Below are 20309 nucleotides of genomic sequence, written 5' to 3' on the forward strand. Positions count from 1 at the left end.
TAGCGTAAGTGCTAAGAGGTGTTAAATTGGAATTATGGCAAGTGAATTTCTGGCAACATTCTTCTTCCACTGTCTTTTGTCTTCTCATTCAATGGAAAAAGGCCAGAAGCATTGGTTCATTCAGCATACATTCATCAAGCACCTATTTTGTAAGAGATAGAATGTCATAATAAACGTGTTGGGAATAAAATCCCAAGACATAATTCTTTTTTTGAGCTCATGTTCTTGAGGGGAAGGAAGCTTAAAGAGATGGTTATAGTACTGAGTAATAAATGCTGCAACCCATGGATGTAGAACATGCTCTGGGAGCAGAGTGGAGCGAGTGACTGTGAATCAGCCTGCGGGATCAGAAGCTCCAGGAAGGAGGTGACGTTTGAGAGGAATCTTGTAAGAAGGGGTCTGGGGTGAGAGCTGCACCTGACACGTTAGGACACCAGCATTCACTTTGAGGACTGCGAGAGGCTTTAAACATCTTCTAGCCCCCTGTCTCCAAAACTTCTGGTGCTCCTACATGATTTTTGCCACCTGTAGCATATTATCTACTGTGTCCTCTGTAAACCAACCCTCCTTTTAAAATTGATACAAATAAATCTTTAAAAGTTAAATCACTATCATATATGGAAACCAATATCATTTGCTATAATTTAAAGGTAGTTATGGAAATAAACACGGTAATAACAAAGCAATGTTATTAAATTCTAGCTTAATACTGTGGCCTGTCACAGAATATTCTAAGCCTGAGGCCACCTTTCTCTTTGTTCAAGAGATTAGCAAGAAATATGAGAGAGGTATTTAAAAAAATATGTTAAGCCCAGCCCATGTGACTTAGTGGTGGAGCGTCGACCTGTGAACCAGGAGGTCATGGTTCAATTCCCGGTCAGGGCACATGCCTGGGTTACAGGCTTGAGCCCCAAGGTGGAGCATGTAGGAGGCAGCCGATCAGTTATTCTTTCTCATCATTGATGTTTCTATCTTTCTATCCATCTCCCTTCCTCCCTGAAATCAATAAAAATATATTTAAGAAAAAAAAAGATATGCTAGTACCAAATAGAACCTGACACCAGACTTGATTAGAAAAACTGAAAGAGAATTGAAAAGGGAACTTTTTAAAAAAGCATGATTCAGTATCATTTATTGTCACAGATAAATAGGAAACACTGATCTAGCCCACCTCCCTTGGTTGTACAGTTGAGGTAAGTCCAGCAGCCTGCCAAAGGCCATACAGCAAGTTAAGGAGAGCAGCAGGATCTCCTAACATCCCCACTGTTCTCTGCTCTCTCTTATGATTGGGAAGAAAGGAGTGTATGGGGCATTTTTTGTCTTTAAGATGATAATACAAGCAAACTTTAAAAAAAATATATATATATATATTATTATATATTATATATATATATTTATTTCAGAGAGGAAGGGAGAGGGAGAGAGAGATAGAAACATCAATGATGAGAGAGAATCATTGACTGGCTGCCTCCTGCACGCCCCCTACTGGGGATCGAACCCGCAACCCCGGGCATGTGCTCTTTTTTTTAAAAAATATATTTTATTGATTTTTTACAGAGAGGAAGAGAGAGGGATAGAGAGTTAGAAACATCGATGAAAGAGAAACATCGACCAGCTGCCTCCTGCACACCCCCCACTGGGGATGTGCCCGCAACCAAGGTACATGCCCTTGACCGGAATCGAACCTGGGACCCTTCAGTCCGCAGGCCGACGCTCTATCCACTGAGCCAAACCAGCTAGGGCGGCCTTTCCATTTTAATTAATCCACAGTATATATTAAATATCTACTGGGTAACTCCTCCCATTAATATCTTTCCTTCTCCTCACAGCTTGTTGAAGGTAGACAAGCAGAAGCCCAAGGGTTCCCTGCATTTCTTCTTGCCCCTGGCATGCTTGCTTTGGGGGCAGGAGGGGAGCCCCGACCTCGTAGCCCTAAAAAAGGGTGAAGAGTAAACTGATTGGATGAGCCCTGGGATGGCTAGTTCCATCCAAGTTTTCCCCCTATTTACATTCATGAAAGGAAACAGGGCAAGAGAGCACTTGTTTGGATTAAAAGGTTCTCAAGAGGCTGTTTCTGAAGTTGGAGAGATGGAACAAGTTCCAGCTTGGGGCAGCCACAGGGGAGAATGGAGTGCTTTTCTACGGACCCCGAGGCTACTCCCAACTGACTTCAGCAGCAGAGACGGTCCTGTTGCTCTTGCCTGGACTTGGGAGGTGTGAGGCAGCTGAACGTCAGCTGCCAAATGCTTGTTGGAAGCTTGCAGCTCTGGCTTTTCCTTTGTGGCCAGGCAGCTGTGGACCGGACTGTAGAGATTTGTGGGGCTGTGCAAGAGGTGGCTCTGTGTGTGAGGATTTTGGGCTGCCCCTGGTGCTGCCAGCAGCCCTGGCTGGAACCATACTACGCCAGGCCTAACCACAACGCACTCAGCTGTCTGGGTTTAGAGTATTTGTGATCTCAGGCAGACTCCCCGATGAGATTCCCCTGGGCAGGTCGGCTGCTTCCAAAGACAGCTCTGGGTGGTGTTGGCCCAAAGGATGGCAGCTCCACAGGGTAGAGCCCACACCTCCCCACAAACTGGCTTCTCGGCAGGTATGTCCATGGAGTTTGGAGTTGTTCTTGCCCCCCTGGGGACTGGAGTTGCTGGTGACTGGTTTTCTATGGCTGCCTCAGGTTTTGCCTTTTCCCCACAGGTTCCTCTCAGCTGGGCTCTGCATGGAATGAGTTATTTATTAAAACACTGGATACAGATTAACTTTTTCACTTGTTGTTTTGTGTGGTCTTGGTCCTCTACAGATGGGAAATGCTAATTTCCTTCTTACAAGCCTAGTTTGCAGGAACTTTTTGTGCCATTTCATCCCCTAGGGTTTCCAGTGGAAATCCTGCCTTTGCCATAACACACCTGTCCTGAGAGCATGTTCCCCTCTCTGGTTGGGCATTTGCTTTCATCCCAAAGCTCTCATGAGACTAACAACTGGACTGCTTCTGTAAGCCACACACTGACAGCAGGTCCCCGCCCTCCCCTAGCTGGGCACAGCAGGCTGAGGAAGTGCTGTGTAGGCTCATTGGAGGGCAGGCCTCCCTGAAGCTTTGGTCCCACTGCCTTTCTCTCAGAGGTCTTTAGTTTCAGGATGACTGTTGGTGTGACATGGTGACTGCTGTCTGCTAAGGGCAGGGATCTGGGCTACCTGGAAAGAGCAGGGCACCCCTGCTTTTAGCCCAAGGTGGGAGTAGGGGCCAGCAGTGGGACTAGGGCTCTTCCTGAAGCTGAAACCATTATTCTGGGTTGGATTTCAGGCCTCAGATCTCTGACTTTTGAAATGTTGAGACTTTCTTTTCTTTGGTAATCACAGGAACACCTAAGGCATTGTGGGGCTCCCAGCAGATCTGTGCAGGGTGTGGTTTCATCCTTTATAAAGCATTTCATTTGCAGCATAGATTAGTTCTTCCAAATTGTAGTGATTCCAAATTGTCTCTTCAGCACTAAGGGACAGTGGGAAGAGGTTCCTTGAGCTGGCCCAGTCAAACTCACTTTAAAAAGTCCAAGAGGACGCCGTAGCCGGTTTGGCTCAGTGAATAGAGCGTCAGTCTGTGGACTGAAGGGTCCTGGGTTTGATTCTGGTCAAGGGCACATACCCGGGTTGCGGGCTCGGTACCGAGTAGGGGGTATGCAGGAAGCAGCCAATCAGTGATTCTCTCTCATCATTAATGTTTCTATTTCTTCCTCTCCCTTCATCTCTGAAATCAATAAAAAAATATATTTTTTAAAAAGTCCTAGAGGAGATGATTACGAGACTTATTGTGGTGAGTACTTGGTAAGGCATATACATGATGAAAGACTGTGTTGTGTTCCTGAAATATGTCAAATATGACATAATACTATATGTCAATTATAACTTGTAAAAATAAGTCCGAGAGGCCTGACTACTGGGGAGTGGTGCCCTGGGCTGCTCAGCACTGGGGGATTTCCTTCTCTTCCTGCAGAGAGAGGCAGACTGGAAGCCTTTATGGGTTTGACTTTATCAGGTCTCTCAGTCCTAGGATTCCTCCCTGTTCAGCCTGTCTTTCTAGACTCCCATCTTTCACACTGTGACTTTTTCCACGTTGAACTCTGATCCGCACACCTGTCATGTTCTAGGTCTGTGTTTGTCAGCATCTCACTTGCCCAGCATTCGTACTCAGAGGTCCTGAATCTGGACTTTGATTGACCTTTGACTCCTAAATTTATTCCTCTATCCTGCCTCTGGGGTATCCCACTCAGCTAGGTTTTGTTTCAGTATCTCATTTCTGATGTCTGGTCCTAAGATATGTATGGAGTGATCCTATCCTCTGACCTGAGACCTGTAGAAATGGTCTTTTCTCCCCTGCACACATCCTTTACAGCACACTGACCTGCCTGCCGAGCTCTCCTACACTCAGTGTTGGACTGTGCAGCACACCCCACCAGCAAAGCTATGTCAAGTTCCCAATACGAGCAGAATGTTGGAGAAGATAATATGTTGGAGTTGGGGGACAATGAGAAGTCGTCATATACCTAACTCCTGTCCCTGGAAACCCCAACATCTGTTTGATAAGAAATGGCAGTGGCTGGGAAAGACGATAGTGTGGATTGGGGCTGGAAACAGCTTTTGGCTTTATCTGACTTCTGTGACTTTGAAGCTACTTCTCTTACCCTGTGATCTTCAGTGCTTCAAGAGACTTAAAAAATGTAACAATAGCAAACGCTTATAGTTTTTACTGTGTGCAAGCACTATTCTTAGTATTTTATACTACAGACCCGGTGCATGAAATTCATGCATGGAGGGGGGTTGTCCCTCAGCCCAGCCTGTACCCTCTCCAATCTGGGATCCCTCTCACAATCCAGGACTGCTGGCTCCCAACTGCTTGCCTGCCTGCCTTCCTGATTGACCCTAACCGCTTTTGCCTGCCAGCCTGATCACCCCCTAACCACTCCGCTGCCAGCCTGTTTGCCCCCAACTTCCCTCCTCTGCTGGCCTGGTCACTCCTAACTGCTCTCTCCTGCAGGCTTGATCACCTCCAACTGCCCTCCCTTGCAGGCCTGGTCCCTCTCAACTTCCCTCCCTTGCAGGCCGGGTGCCTCCCAACTGCCCTCTCCTGGTGGCCATCTTGTGTCCACATGGGGGCAGGATCTTTGACCATATGGGGGCAGCTATATTGTGTGTTGCAGTGATGATCAATCTGCATATTACTCTTTTATTAGATAGGATAGAGGCCTGGTACAGGGGTGGGAGCCAGCTGGTTTGCCCTGAAGGGTGTCCCTGATCAGAGTGGGGTTCCCTTGAGGCTTGGGGCGGCCTGAGCGAGGGGCCTGTGGTGGTTTGCAGGCTGGCCACGCCCCCTGGCAACCCAAGTGGAGGCCCTGGTATCTGGAATTTATTTTCCTTCTACAATTGAAACTTTGTAGCCTGGAGCGGAGCCAAGCCTGGGGCTCCCTCTGCGGCCGGCCAGCAGCCATTTCTGTTGGGGTTATAATTAAAACTTTGTAGCCTTAAGCGGGTGGGCCCGGCCAGGGTGTGCGGAAAGCTTTGCTTCCCCTGTTGCCGGGAGCAACCCTGGCCTGCTCTCTCAAGCTCCATTCTGCTGCCATTTCTGTTTGAATTTGTTTACCTTCTATAATTGAAACTTTGTAGCTTGAGTGGAGGCTTAGGCCTGGAAAGGGCAGGTGGAAAGCTTGGCTTCCTCTGTTACCTAGGAAACCTTGCTCTCTGTGGCTGTAGCCATCTTGGTTGGGTTAATTTGCATACTCGCTCTGATTGGATGGTGGGCGTGGCTTGTGGGTGTGTCGGAGGTATGGTCAATTTGCATATTTGTCTATTATTAGGTAGGATGAACTCATTTCATCTTCACACTATCTTTATGGGGTAGGGATTATTAATATTATTTTCCAAGGAAACTGAGGCACAAAGATGTTGTACTTATGTACTTAGCTAGTGAATGCTAGAGCTGAGCTATAAATTCAGGGACTCCTGATTCAGAAGTCCTCACCCTTTCCTTCCCTTCCTTTACCTGTGTAAAGAGGAGGGTAGGGCTAGAGACCATTATTACAATTATGCGCCTAAGTTCAAAGGTATCTTGGCTTAATGGAGTGTGAATAGTTAAGCAGGAAGTGCTTTGTAGTGGAAATGTTGAGCTGGATATTGAAGTAACTTTACAGAGAAGAAAGAGTCCTGCTGGGTAATGGCAAGAGGGTAGAACTGGAGAGTAGGCCACAGAATCCTGTGTCAATCTGTGACGGATTTTTGTTCTGATAAAAAGATGTCTGCCCTGGCTGGTGTGGTTTAGTTGGTTGGGCATCGTCCCATGCACCAAAGGATTCCCGGTTGGATTCCTAGTCAGGCAATTCCAGGTTTCAGTTCTTATTCCCCAGTAGGGGGCATTTAGGAAGCAGCCAATTGATGTTTGACACTCACATTGATGCTTCTCTCTCTCTCTCCCTCACCCTCTTTCTCTAAAAATCAATAAAAATTATTTTTTTTTCAAAAGGAAAAAATAGATGTTACCCTGCAGAGGATATTTTTCCCTTCAATCTTCATATGAATACTAGAGGCCCGGTGCAGGAAATTCATGCACGGGGGGCGGGCGGGGGGGGGCTGTCCCTCAGCCTGGCCTGCACTCTCTCCAATCTGGGACCCCTCAGGGGATGTCCGACTGCTGGTTTAGGCCCAATCCCGCAGTTGAACATCCCTTTCACAATCTGGACCACTGGCTCCTAACCGCTTGCCTGCCTGCCTGATTGCCCCTAACTCCTCCCCTGCTGGCCTGATTGACGCCTAACTGCTCCCCTGCCAGCCTGATTGCCCCCAACTGCCCTTCCCTGCCAGCCTGATCACCCACAACTGCCCTCCCATGCCAGCCTGGTCATGTCCCCAACTGCCCTCTCCTGCCGGCCTGGTCGCCCACAACTGCTCTCCCGTGCCAGCCTGATCTTGCCCCTAACTGCCTCTGCCTCGTCCCCTACCACCATGGCTTTGTCTGGAAGGAAGTCAGATGTCCAGAAGATGGCCGGTTGACCCGGTCTAATTGGCATATTACTCGTTTATTGGTATAGACTAAAGAACTGATGCACAAAATTTGTGCAAGAGTAGGCCTTCCTTCCCCTGGCTGCCGGCACCGGCTTCCCTCTGGCACCCGGGACCAGGCTTCCCTCTGGGCAGGCACCCGGGACCCGGGCTTCTCTCACAGCCCTGGCTTCATCCTGAAGGTCATCCAGAAGGTTGTCTGGAAGGACATTGGGTATGATTAGCATATTACACTTTTATTATTATAGATTTTCATATCATTTTTAAAAAACATTTTTGTTTCTGTAATGGTTTTTTAAATTAGTAGACTTCATTTTAGAGTAGTTTTATGTTTATAGAAAATTGAACTGATAGTATAAAGAGTTCCCACATACCCTTTCTCTTTTCTGCTTATAGTTTCCCATATAATTTAATACTAGAGGCCCAGTACATGAATTCGTGCATGGGTGGAGTGCCTCGGGGTGGCCTGCGTGGATCGGGCCCCAGCTCGCGCCCTGCAGCTCCACCTGGCACCCTGCTTTGGCCTGGTGCTGCCCCCTCACTTGCTCCACCATCCCGCCTGTGGGGCAATTGGTGGTGGTGAGGGGGGGAGCAGGGGAGGCCCCTGCCTGACTCTCTCAGCACCTGGGAGCCAGGTGGCAGCCCTGCCCGCTGCCGCTACCACTGCTGGTCTCTGTCTGTGGGCCAACGGCGGGGTGACAGGGCTCCTGCTTGTACCCACACCTGCCTTAGTCTGGTGCCGCCTGCTCACCTGCTCCACCATCCCGCAGCAGTCCTGCTCTCCTCGGGGCCCATCGGGTCGGCAATACCTCCACTGCTGCTGGCTGGCAGGCAGCGCCACTTAGTCAACACCCACCATGTTCCACACCACCCTCTGGTGGTCAGCGCATGTCATAGTGAGCAGTCGAACTCCCAGTCAAGCGACACACAGGAGGGGACAATTTGCATATTATACTTTTATTATATAGGATCTTGCATTAGCATGGTACATTTGTTACAACTGATGAACCAGTACTAATATCATTTTTATTAACTAATGTCCCTACATTAGAGAGCCGTAAAAATGTATTAACTAATGTCCCTACATTAGGATTCTCTCTTTATGTTATGCAGTTCTATGGGTTTCAACAAATACATATTTTGTACCCATCATTACAGTGTCATACAGAATAGTTTCACTGCCCTAAAGTGCCTTGTGCTTTGCCTATTCATCCCTTTCTCCGTCCTCCCAAACCTCTGGCAACCACTGACTGTTTTACTGTCTCTTCAGTTTTGCCTTTTCCAAAATATTATATAGTTGGAATCATTAGTAAAGTAGCCTTTTCAGACTGACTTCTTTCACTAAGCAATATGCACTTAAGGTTTCCCCTTGTCTTTTGGGGGCTTGATAGAGCTTTTCCTTTTATCACTGACTAATATTTCACTGTATGTTTGTGCCATAGTTTATCCATTCACATATTGAAGGATATCTTGATTGATTCCAATTTTTGGCAATTTTGAATAGAATAAAGCTGTCATAAGCACTCATTTATAGGTTTTGTGTGGACATAAGTTTTCAACTCATTAGGGTTAAATTGCTGGACCATGTGATAAGACTATGTTTAGCTTTGTAAGAAACTGCCAAACTGCCCTCCAAAGTAACTACTGTATCTTTTCATTCCTACCAGCAATGAATGAGTTCCTCTCATTCTGTGTCCCCACCAGCATTTGGTATTGTCAGTTTTTTAGATTTTAGCCATTCTGATAGGGGTGGAGTGCTATATTATTGTTGTATTAATTTACAGTTTCCTAATGACATGAGATGTTGAACATCTTTTCATATACTTGTCTGCTGTCTGTATCTATTCTTTGGTGACATATTTTTGTTTTTGTTTCTTTCCTCCTCCTGTACCCACTCCACCCCAGACCACATATACTTTTTCTCACATCATGAGTTCAGACAGTGGAGCTAATTATGTTTTCTGGAATATTTTCCTTTTGGCTACTTTTCAAGCCATTAAGTGAGTTAGTTCCCCTGAGTAGATGCTAGTCCACATCTGAATTCCATCTTTGTTGATTTTAACTGGGGTTGGCTCATGAGTTCTATACCTTCTTTTCCCCAATGATGGTATCTTCCATAAAGTCTGTAGCTGGTACTGAGGCCTACAACCTCATTCCCAAGGTTCATGATTCATTGTGTCTTCCAATACAAACTATAGAAAGACTGGTGTGCTAACTTGTCAACTGCATACCCTAGTGAGCTAACCTTGCCTTAGATGAGAGAAGAGTGCACCAGGCTCCTTCAGGCCCCAGCCAGACCTCAAACTCTGTCTTGGTTGAATGGGATCAAAAGGATTTTCCAAAATCCAAAACTTCCCTGGCCTATACTTTTCCTGTTCTATCCATCATTGCTGGCACCTTTTAGTTATAAATTTGCCTTTTTTTTTTCTTCTTGATTTGAGAGAGAGAGAAGAAGGGGAGGGGGAGAGAGAGAAAAAAAAATCAATTTGTTGTTCCACTTATTTATGCATTCATTGATTGCTTCTTATATGTGTTCTGTCTGGAGATCAAACCCAAAACCTCAGCGTATCAGGATGACCCTCTAACTAACTGAGCTACCCAGCCAGGCCTAAATTTGCTTTTTTCATTATAAAGACAGTTGACCCGTTTTACCCAAAACGTTGGAAATTAGAGAAGGGTGGAAAAAAAAAAGTCCTAATCCTATCACCTTTTGTTTGTGATCCCATACATGTCCTCATGATGATTTCTGTAAGCAGTTAATCATGAGTGATGTTTTCCCAGGTGTGTGTGTAGGGCTTCTGTCTTGTGTTAGTCCCCTCAGTTTGGGACTTAACATCTTCCAAGGCTTCCATACTACCCCGCTAACACTGTTTTCTAAATTCAGCTGGCTCACGGCGGCTAAGGTTTCCAGATACTGAAAACAGCACATTTGTTTGGGAAAATGGCTCCTACCCATTGCCATATTGCATTTTTTTTTTTTCTACTTCTCATAGAAGTGAAGAGCAGTTTAGGTAGTGTATGTACCAGCTGTGCTGGCTGCCCACCTCTCAGTTAATACCTTGATTTTTTTTTTTTTTTCTACCGGGCAGTACTTTGATTCTTTAACTACAGATTAACATGCCTGGTGGTGATAGTCCTGAGGCTGTATGTTGTTCCTATTTGTTGATTTCCCCTTAAAAAGGTGATCAGTGTTTGGATTTGGTGGTCATTGTCACCTGGAAGTGGACACCATGAGCCTCCGTATTTCTCCCTTTCTTGGGTGTGTGGATACAGAAGATGTGAGACTGGATTACAGAGTGCCCTAGGCTCCTGGTACACAAGGTATACAGAAGGTTCACAGTATAAGCACAAATGCCAAGAGACGGATGAGATACTTTTCAGGCAGTTGCCTGAAATAAATGGCTACCATCTTGGGCTCGTGAGGCTTTCTGTCATATATAAGAATCAAGTAATGTACTAATAATCTATGTATGCAGCAGGATCTGGTCAATAGATCTAGGAAAAAGGGTGGCCCACTGTTCTGTCCTGGCACTGGGTCTACCTGATGTTGGGTGGTACACCTGGTTCCCATCCAGTGTTAATCACCAGCCTCTCTTCTTCATTTGGAGGGTCGGCCTCTTGTTCATTACAGTGATAATCATTGTTGGGACAGTTCTGGGCATGAGTATAGAGTAATGAACAGCTTACTCCTGTCCTGGACTTCATGGATCCTCCAATCTTTTTGGCTGAAGGGTCCTTTAACTGGAAAACATTGTGGGGAGGTGGGCCTAATACAGCCTCGGAGCCCTAGTTCACCATGCAGGACCTCCTTGCCTCCTTTTCTGCAGCCATGCCTTGAGGCTTGGTGGAGGGCTCTTTGCGAGCAGAAGACCTGAGGCCCAGAACCAGAACCGTTGTCAGGACTGTTTGGGGCTAGGCCAGTTGCCCATTTATCAGTGAGAATATGGGTTTATTGAAGCTTCTCAGAGTGATGTGGTTCACTGGGCTCCAGGCCCTTTACTTGCATGTCAGTAAAAGCTAATGGCCTTCAAAGATCCCTTACCTTCCTACTCCCTCCCATGTTATTCAGGCTTCTTGAGTCCTGGGTCATAGAACCAGCTTTGCCACAAGAAGGCCAATCAAGGAGATGTTTTGTTTTTCCAGTACTGACCCTGTGAGCGCTTGGAATCCTGCCTCTGACCACTAGTTTCCCTTACTCTGATCTCAGGCTTTTCAACATGAGGTCAGGAACTCAGGAGCCATGCCTGAGGGGAGGGTAAGTACTAGAGAATGGGGCCTGGCCCAAGCTCCCGATCCCAGGGGGTCAAGCTGGCGGCTGCGCTTTCTGCCTGTGATGGATTTGATTCCCAAATGCTTCAGAAACACTTGGTGGTTAGAGGGAAAAAACATAATGGAAACAGACAGATGACACTGTGGCTTGCCCTAACCCCTTTTCCTTCTTGCTCTAGTTTTTCCAGTATATTGGCTTGCAAACATGCTGGATTCCTGCCCTCTTAAAGCTAGTGTGGCGATTTCTAATTCCTGAAGCCAGGGGTTTTGCATAGAGGAAGAGCCCAGAAGGATGGCAGTAGCTGAGCAGGGAGCCTTTGAGGTTGGAGCTTTGCAGGAACATTGCTGATGTGGGTCCCTTAGTTCTGTAGCCAGGAGCAGTGTCCACAGCACTTCATGTATGTCACTCCCTGCTCAGAACCATCCAGTGGCTTTCCATGCAGTTGGTGCTCTCTGAAGTTGTACAATGCTCTGGTCATTCAACCACGTGAAGATGGTAGTTAGTGAAAATAGCTAGTGCAAAGTCCCTGTGGTAGGAAGGAGTCCAAGGAACAGAAAGAAGGCTGGTATGTTTGGGACTTGGTAAGAGAGGAGAGTAGTGGAGCAAGATGAGGTGGGAGAATTTGAAGGCATTGTAAAGAATGTGACATTTAACAAGTTATCTGTTGACCGGGGAGGGAAGCAAAGGGATGATGTGTTGGAGGCCAGAGTGGGGCTTTAGGAAACTTTTGCAGTAATGTGGGACCTCAGCATTGGTCAAAGGCAAGAGAACAGAGTTTAGTGATGGTTTTATTTCCCTAAAAAGGAAACAGCAGCAAAAGTGGCTCAAAGGAAATGCCATTAAGGTATTTGAATCTGACTTTGATAGTGACTGAGAGGAAGATTCATTGCTTTTTAATACTGTCTTATCTTGTTTGTGTTTGAATGTTTCAGCCTGATTATCTTTTTGGATGACAATGGGAATATTATTACCATTTAGCATTTGCTCAGCTGTGACATAATGTGCTCATGTACAGAACATGCAGAAGTACAGTCCTTGGGGAACTGAGATGCTGAAAAGATTTGTTTCTTCCCGTTACCCTCAATCAGATTTCTTAATCTCCTAGGGCAGCTGGCTTCCCAGAGTCCTGGAGGATAGTGGGTGGACAAAGGCCCTTGAGAAGAATGCCTGGCTCTTGGGTATGCAGGAAGCCCCCAAGCTTACACCTATATGCAGATGGCGCCTCATTTCCCAAGTCAGACTGTGGTCTTGCTGCCATTGGCCTAGCCTGTCTTTTTTTTATTTTAAAAAAGATCTTTGTATACATGTTGCTTTATGCCAAAGCCAAGAGTGTGGCAGCTGTCATATGATGCCAAGAAACCCAGGCACCAGGCTCTTCCTTGGCCCAGAATTCCTAGAGAGCGTCAAGTTGGCTTGGAATCCCCCAGGGTACCGACTGACCTTTCAGTTCTTTGGTGGTGGTTGGGAGTAGAGGGACAAGGTACAGAGGTCTCCACTAGGGGAGAGTGAACTGGGAGTTTTCACCACCCTGCACAGAAAGGGTATGCTGCTCTGGGCTTGGTGTTTTTGTTCAATTTAGTGTCTCAGTCTGGGAAGCTCTTTGCTCACTGGGATAGAGTTAAGCCACCCTAAGTGTTGGGAGCCAGGTGAGTTTGCTTGGCTGGATTCTCAGCTGAATCAGTCCTGGGAGCTACTATTTTTAAACTTGTGGAATGCTGTGGGAATGTGCTCCTTGGCTCCCAGCAAGGGATCTCAGGAAACATCAACTTGAGTGAGGCAAATGCATTCTCTGAATCTGGTTGGATGGCATGTAGTGGAAAGAGCATCTCCTACTCAGAGTTAAAACTCAATGGTGCCCTAGCCAGTTTGGCTTAGTGGATAGAGCGTTGGCCTGCGGACTGAAGGGTCCCGGGTTCCATTCTGGTCAAGGGCACGTACTTCGGTTGCAGGTTCCCCGGCCCTGGTCGGAGTGCATGCAGGAGGCAACCAATTGATGTGTCTCTCTTACATCGGTGTTTCTCTCTGTCTCTCCCTCTTCCTTCCACTCTCTCTAAAAATCCTCGGGTGAGGATTAACAACAAAACACCAAAAAACCTCAAATGTGACTGCCCTGCACGGTAGCCTCATCAGACTTCCAGCTCAGTGTGAGGGTGCAGTCTTAGCTGTTGGGGTTTTTCTTACTCTTTCTTCCTTCTTTTCTTTCTTTCTTGTTTTTAAATTTTTAAAAAAATGTTTCAATTATGGTTGACATTCAATATTATATTAGCTTCAGGTGTATAGCTTAGTGGTAAGACATTTATATAACTTATGAAGTGATCCCCCTGATAAGTCTAGTACCTATCTGACACTATACATAGTTATTACAATAATATTGACTATATTTCCTGTGCTGTACCTATCCCTGTGACTATTTTTTCACTTCCAATTTGTACTTTTTAATCCCTTCACCTTTTCCCCCAGTCCCTCAACCCCCTTACCACCTTGTTTTTTCTTTATTTTTTAAAAATTGATTTTAGAGAGAGGAAGAGAGAGAGAGAGAGAGAGAGAGAAAGAGAAACATCAATCGGCTGCCTCCCAAATGTGCCCTGACCAAGGATTGAACCTGCAACCTGGATATGTGCCTTGACCAGGAATCAAATAGCTACCTTTCAGGGGATGACACTCCAGCCAACTGAGCATACCGTTCTTTGGCTAGGGCACGTTCTTTCTTTTTTTAAGATTATATAAAATTAACATATTATAGCTGGAATTTAAAAAAATCTTAGCTATGTCAGAATATTACTATATAAACATATTTCAAAATAATTTTACAATATTTTACACATAGTATATATATAGTACTTTTGTAGTTACCAAACACCATTTCAAAATAGCTAATGAAGTGTCAATAATTGTGAACTGTTAAAAATAAAAACATCATCTTTGCAAATGTTTATTTAGTAATTGTTTACTGAATTCTGTTGTAATAATGGCTGTCACTCAAAGCATGATAGCAGTCAGGAAGAATCCAAGGCCTAATTGAGGGTTCTGGGAGGACTCCAACGTAAGGAAAATCTCTTCTATTCATCTTCTGCCTGGCGTTAGTGGTCATTTTGGCCTCTTGGAGGCCGAGTGATACCTTCTTAGTCAGATGCTTTGAGACAGACCTTTGGGCAGGTTCCAGGGATTGGGCAACTGTATCTAGAATTCAAGGCACATGTTCTTCCTGCCAGCAGGTTTAATGTTACTCTTAAGGCTGGCACAGCCATGCCTAGGCTCACCAAATTGCTAGGACAAAGCCAGCCTCTCCCCTGGGCACCTCAGTGAGCAGGATCAGAAGTTCTTTGGCTGGAAACAATTTTTAGGGGCCATTTTATTCATACTTCTGCAACAAGACAATTAGAACCCCTCACTCCTGGTGATTCCTGGTAGGGAGTGAGTGAGGGGAGAACCTGTAATGTATTTTTTTTAAAAATTCCTGTTGTAAGAAATTCCACCAACCAGTTTTTTAGCAAAATTGTTTTGCTCTAACCCAGATCCCACTTTCTGCCACACATGCCAATTTCCTCTCATCTTTTCCTTTCCCAGAAGATGTGAGAGAGCTGCTCCTAGAAAAGGGGCTTCGTCCTCTGGTCAAACAAAACAGCTTTGGCTGGAGAAGCTCTCATGTTGAGGAAGTACAGACCAAGCCAGGCCCCTGCAGGGGACTTTAAAGACTGAATGACCCTGTCATTTGGCTATTGCCTGAGCAGTCTGCTTTGAAAAAGAGACCTGACAGGCTCCAGGTTGTGTGTTTATCCTGAGGCAGGCCCATTCCAAACTCATGTTTCAGAGTTTAGAGGTTGTGTCCAGCCAGCCTGGTGGGTGGTAATCAAACACAGGTGGAGACCATCTGGATGGGCCTGCCCCTCCCAGCCAGTCCCATGAAAGCTGGCCTGCCCACCATAGAACTGGCCTAGGAAGCACCCTGTGTGGAGGCAGATGGTGTACATGTGCATGTGTGCACAACCCTCCTCAGGAAAGTGGTGCTGCTTGGATGCATTATTTTTTTCTCTCTGCATCCAAGGGTTCCCCCTATTGCACATCCCGAGGAACGTGTTTCTTTTAGTCTGTTTCTCAAGTTTTTGTGGTTAGAAATCATGTATTTTTCTTGGCCCAGGATGAAAGCCCTGGAGTAATCGTCTAATACATTTTACAAAGCTGCCTCTAATTGGTGGCTGCTTGAAATCTTCCCTTTGACCTAGTAACCCAGCTCCTTTTGTAGCGTTTCAGCTCCCAGTCTTGCATTACCCCAATTCTTCACACTCCTATCATATCTGCAGCCCTTGGGAAGCAGGTCTTCTAGCCTCAATTTGCTTAGCTGTTTCCTCAGCCTTCCTGCATGGCATTGCCCCCAAACAGGGCAGTTCAGCAAGGAAAGAAATAGTTTACACTGCATCCTGCCAAGCATCTTCTAGCGTGGTCTCCAAAATTCTAGGCGTGTACCCTCAAAATGGATTTTGTTTCCCACATTGTTAAGTGCTCAGAGCAAATGCAAACCATGGACACCTCCTTTGCCTAGAATTGGGTATGACCATGGTGACTTCAAGGATGGATTCCTTTTCAGTCCTTTAGAGAACTTAGCTATGAGAGGCGACCTCCCCACCACAGCAGGGGCAGGAAGCCTGAGTTCATCCAGGCACACAGCAGGGTAGGACTGGTGTCCCAGCTCCTGAGACTTTGAGTATCTTTCTGTCTAGTTTCTGGGCCTGGTCTTCTGGGGTTGGTGATGATGATGATGATGGAAAGATGCCACATGAAATTCCAGGGTTGGGCATTGGCTATCACTATCCCTTCAGAATTCTCCCCTCTGTTTCAAGCCTGTTCCAGTAGCTTGGCTGGCAAGGAGGTGTGGGCTGTCATCTTAGTTTATGGTTTGTATTTGTATGCTGAGGAGCTTACATGTGTATAATCATTGTAGCTCATGTTTGTACAAGATCTAATTACTGAAAATTATATCATGAACACATTTTAACTTTTAATACTTCCCATGCTGGCAGACCTCCTGAGCTCTCAGGAACTCTCCCTGATGCTCCCCTCACCTAGGGAGGTGTGTCACCCCCCCCCCCAGCCAGGCCTTGCTCTCTATTCCATATAATTTCCCTCCCTCGCAGAAGTCCATTCCAGGGACTTCGCTGGAGACTTAGGGCTCCTGAGCATTTCCTAGCAGACAGGGAGGCAGGCACTCCTTGCCTCGTCATCACTGTGATGACTGTGGCTGCAGAGGCAGTAACTGATCATTCTGGGCCGCCTGGGATGGGGAGAGAAGGCAAACCTTGCTTCCTCAAGGTTCCAGTGATTGAAGAGTGCCCGTGGGGTGCCAGATTTTAGGAATCCTATGTGCTGATTAATGACTGCACATGGGGTTTTCAGGAAAAAATGCAGGCCTCCCAGTATTTGGAATCTGTCCTGGGACCTATCTGCAAATGCTGAGTTTGGAGGCCAGCCAGCCCGGGCCAAGGCTTGCACTCTTGTGGGCCAAGGTGGAGGTGGGAGCAGGGAAAGGGTCTCATCCTCACAAGCATACAGCAGGACTTGTACCTTACAAACTTAGTAGGTGCTTATTAACAACTTGAAGGAATATGGAGCGTGAATAAGGAAGATTAGGCCCTCAATCACACAGAAAGGAATGTTCCAGAGCCACAAAATGTGGAACTTGTAATTTAGGGTGCCAGGAGGGGAATTTGATTGGCTGGGCCAAGGTCATACACAAGTACTGTAGCTGGCTGGAGGTGAGGCTAGAGTTCTGGCTCCTTATTGAGGTCCTTTCTGCCCTCGAGGCTCACACAATGGGAGATTCCTCTGACTAAGGGGTTTAGATGCTGAGGCCACCAAGAATAAGGGAGAACTTTAATTAGACTTTCCAAACAGTATTGTTGTTTTTTTCCTAAGGTAGTTGAACTAAAAACATTTGCTTTTTATTTCTTTTAGATTTACAGGAACAGATGGGCCTAGTGGTTTTGGCTTTGAGTTGACATTTCGTCTGAAGAGAGAAACAGGGGAGTCTGCTCCCCCAACATGGCCAGCAGAGCTAATGCAGGGCTTGGCCAGATACGTCTTCCAATCAGGTAAGAGCCCCAAGAGCTGGTTGGTTGGTGGTTTTACTGTCATGGATTTGGTTGTCTTTGGGAACTCACAGGTATGCTTTGATGTCTGCAGAGGGACCTTTCCCTGGGAGTACTACACCCCATTTGTACCATGAGGGTGATTTGTTTTGCCTGATGTTTTGGGTGGAAAGCTACCTGGGACATGGAGGAGAAGGATATGCCACTATGACCTCAGACAGCAAGTGAGAGTCTGTGCTGCTGTTCTGACACCCTGAGTCCTTGTTACAGTCTGCCAGCCATGCTTCTGATTTCCATTGAGCCAAAGGCCAACTTGGCATGGACCAGATTAGCTCTTCTCTGTCTGTCCCATTTTCCATAATTAGCATGGTCCTTGCTCCCTGCTGCCAGTGGCCTAAACCATCTCAGTTTCTGGGGCCACAAGCACACATGTTAATCTTGACTAAGGATTGGGTGAATAGGGAGAGAGAGAGAGAGAGAGAGAGAGAGAGAGAGAGAGAGAGAGAGAGAGAGAGAGAGAGAGAGAGAGAGAGAACACGAAAGAATGAGGATTGCCAGGAGCTTGCTGTCCCACAGTGAAAAGGAAAACTGGAATCAGGCAGAACTCAATCGTCAGAAAGATTGTTTGATTCAGGTGTGCTCCAGGGGATGACCCCGTGCTCCCGCTGCCCCTCTGAAGACCGCTGATATGAAACCTGAGGTGGGGCTTTGTGCGGGAACCTTGGTCTCCCACTCTTGTCTCAGTCTGCCTATAGTCCTCCAGTGGGATGAAATGTTTGAGTGAAATCTAGTACCTTTTATGGAAGGTTACATATCATCTGAATGTTTATGTGTGGCTCTTTGCTCAGAAACATTCCCCATATGACCTCAGATTTTGCTTCTTTGGTTTGGTAAGTAACCTCAAATGTATACTAAGATACTTTATCCAACTCTTTTGCTCTTTGCTTATAGATAAGGGTAGAGCGGCATTGAGGCCAGGGCCCCTCAAAGTGTGGCCCTCAGACCCCTTGCATCAAAGGCACCTAGAGAATTTGTTGCAAACACACATTCCTGGGCCCCACAGCAGACTCGGGCTTCTGGTGGAGACTAAATTTGGAAACTATAGATCTGTTCATTTCTCTTAAGTACAGTGACTTCTCCCCCACCCCCACCTCTAGTGCACTATATATATTGGGGGTGCAATAGAGCCTCTGGGTTGAACTCCTCTCATTCCAGAGCCCTGGGAGTCAGGGGTTAGCAGGGTGGCTGTCAATGGGACGGATACTAACTACCATCTACCATTGTATATACTATGGGTTAGTCCCAGTTTGGAGGCTACAGTAGGTCTTCTCTAAGCAAGGGTCCCAAACCTGACTGCTCATGAGATCCCCTGGGGAGCTTGTCAACATACTTCTCAAAGTCCTCTGCAGGGCTCTGATTCAGTTGGTCAGAGGTGGGACTGGGGCATCTGTTTCTTAAACAACTTCCTAGGGGATTCTAATGCAGCTTGTTTGGGCTCTAAAGAACTATTGACCAAGAAGTACCATTCACAGGGTCAGGGGAAGCAGCTGCCTGGAACAGCTAGTGCATGTGAGTTGGTATTATCCTAGTATGATTTGAAGAATTTTTAAAAATTGTGCTAAGAGCTGAAACCGGTTTGGCTCGGTGGATAGAGCGTCGGCCTGCGGACTGAAGGGTCCCGGGTTCGATTCCGGTCAAGGGCATGTACCTTGGTTGCGGGCACATCCCCAGTAGGGGGTGTGCAGGAGGCAACTGATCAATGTTTCTCTCTCATCGATGTTTCTAACTCTCTGTCCCTCTCCCTTCCTCTCTGTAAAAAATCAATAAAATATATTTTAAAAAAAATTGTGCCAAGAGTTTACTGCCTGAACACTTTGTGTCCCCTCTCTCCCTTCTTGGGATGTCTAAGCTGACTTCAATGTAGAACTGTCTGTGTAAAAATAGACTTTTCTTGATGTGGAATTTGATCTGCTATAGGAAAGAGGGCTCTAAAGACTAGGCAACCTCTTGCTTATATAGACAGGTATCTCCTTTCCCACTGCTTAAGCCAATGCATTTATATGTTTGTTTCTACTTTGTACTTGCTCAGGTGGATAGAGATCAGAGAAATGTAAGACTGGTAGTGTTGTGAATCACTGTCAGGAGGAGTCCAACAGATGAACTTCTGAAATAATTATGATATTATAGTTATGAACTAATGTAGGTAAGTGAAAAAATAGGATTTGATTTGCAAGTGTTCATTTCACCAACACTGTAAACATCACTAGTGATCATTTTGCAATATTCATGTGATCATCAATTCAGGCAAATTATCAACAGATGTAATAAAAATATTGAATAAAAAGATGGTTGGGGAATAAGATATTTACAAGGACTCAAAGAATCCCTCCACAGATTACTTATTTATTACAAAGAGAAAAAGAATTTTTAAAAAAATTTTAATAAATCTTTATTGTTCAGATTATTACAATTGTTCCTCTTTTTTCCCCCCATAGCTTCCCTCCACCCAGTTCCCACCACACCCTCTGCCCTTACCCTCCCCTCCTCATCCATAGGTGTACGATTTTTGTCCAGTCTCTTCCCACACCCCCACTCCCCTTTCCCCCAAGAATTGTCAGTCCACTCCCTTTCTATGCTCCTGATTCTATTATATTCACCAGTTTATTCGGTTCATCAGATTTTTTATTCACTTGATTTTTAGATTCACTTGTTGATAGATATGTATTTGTTGTTCATAATTTTTATCTTTACCTTTTTCTTCTTCTTCCTCTTCTTAAAGAATACCTTTCAGCATTTCATATAATACTGGTTTGGCGGTGATGAACTCCTTTAGCTTTTTCTTATCTGTGAAGCTCTTTATCTGACCTTCAATTCTGAATGATAGCTTTGCTGGGTAGAGTAATGTTGGTTGTAGGTTC

The 20309-nt window shown here is 45.8% G+C and overlaps 1 protein-coding gene across 3 annotated transcripts in view; it reads left to right on the forward strand.

Moving 5' to 3' along the window:
* SUFU (SUFU negative regulator of hedgehog signaling) overlaps positions 1 to 20309 on the forward strand; it is a 90170-nt gene that overhangs the window by 5756 nt on the left and 64105 nt on the right. For all 3 annotated transcript variants that reach the window (XM_028149357.2, XM_054728793.1, XM_008144247.3), the window contains exon 3: positions 17258 to 17394. In XM_028149357.2, coding sequence (XP_028005158.1) covers positions 17258 to 17394 — 137 coding nt within the window. The remainder of the gene's footprint in view (positions 1 to 17257; positions 17395 to 20309) is intronic.

Source organism: Eptesicus fuscus, chromosome 17 (assembly GCF_027574615.1).
Source record: "Eptesicus fuscus isolate TK198812 chromosome 17, DD_ASM_mEF_20220401, whole genome shotgun sequence".
Lineage (NCBI taxonomy): Eukaryota > Metazoa > Chordata > Mammalia > Chiroptera > Vespertilionidae > Eptesicus > Eptesicus fuscus.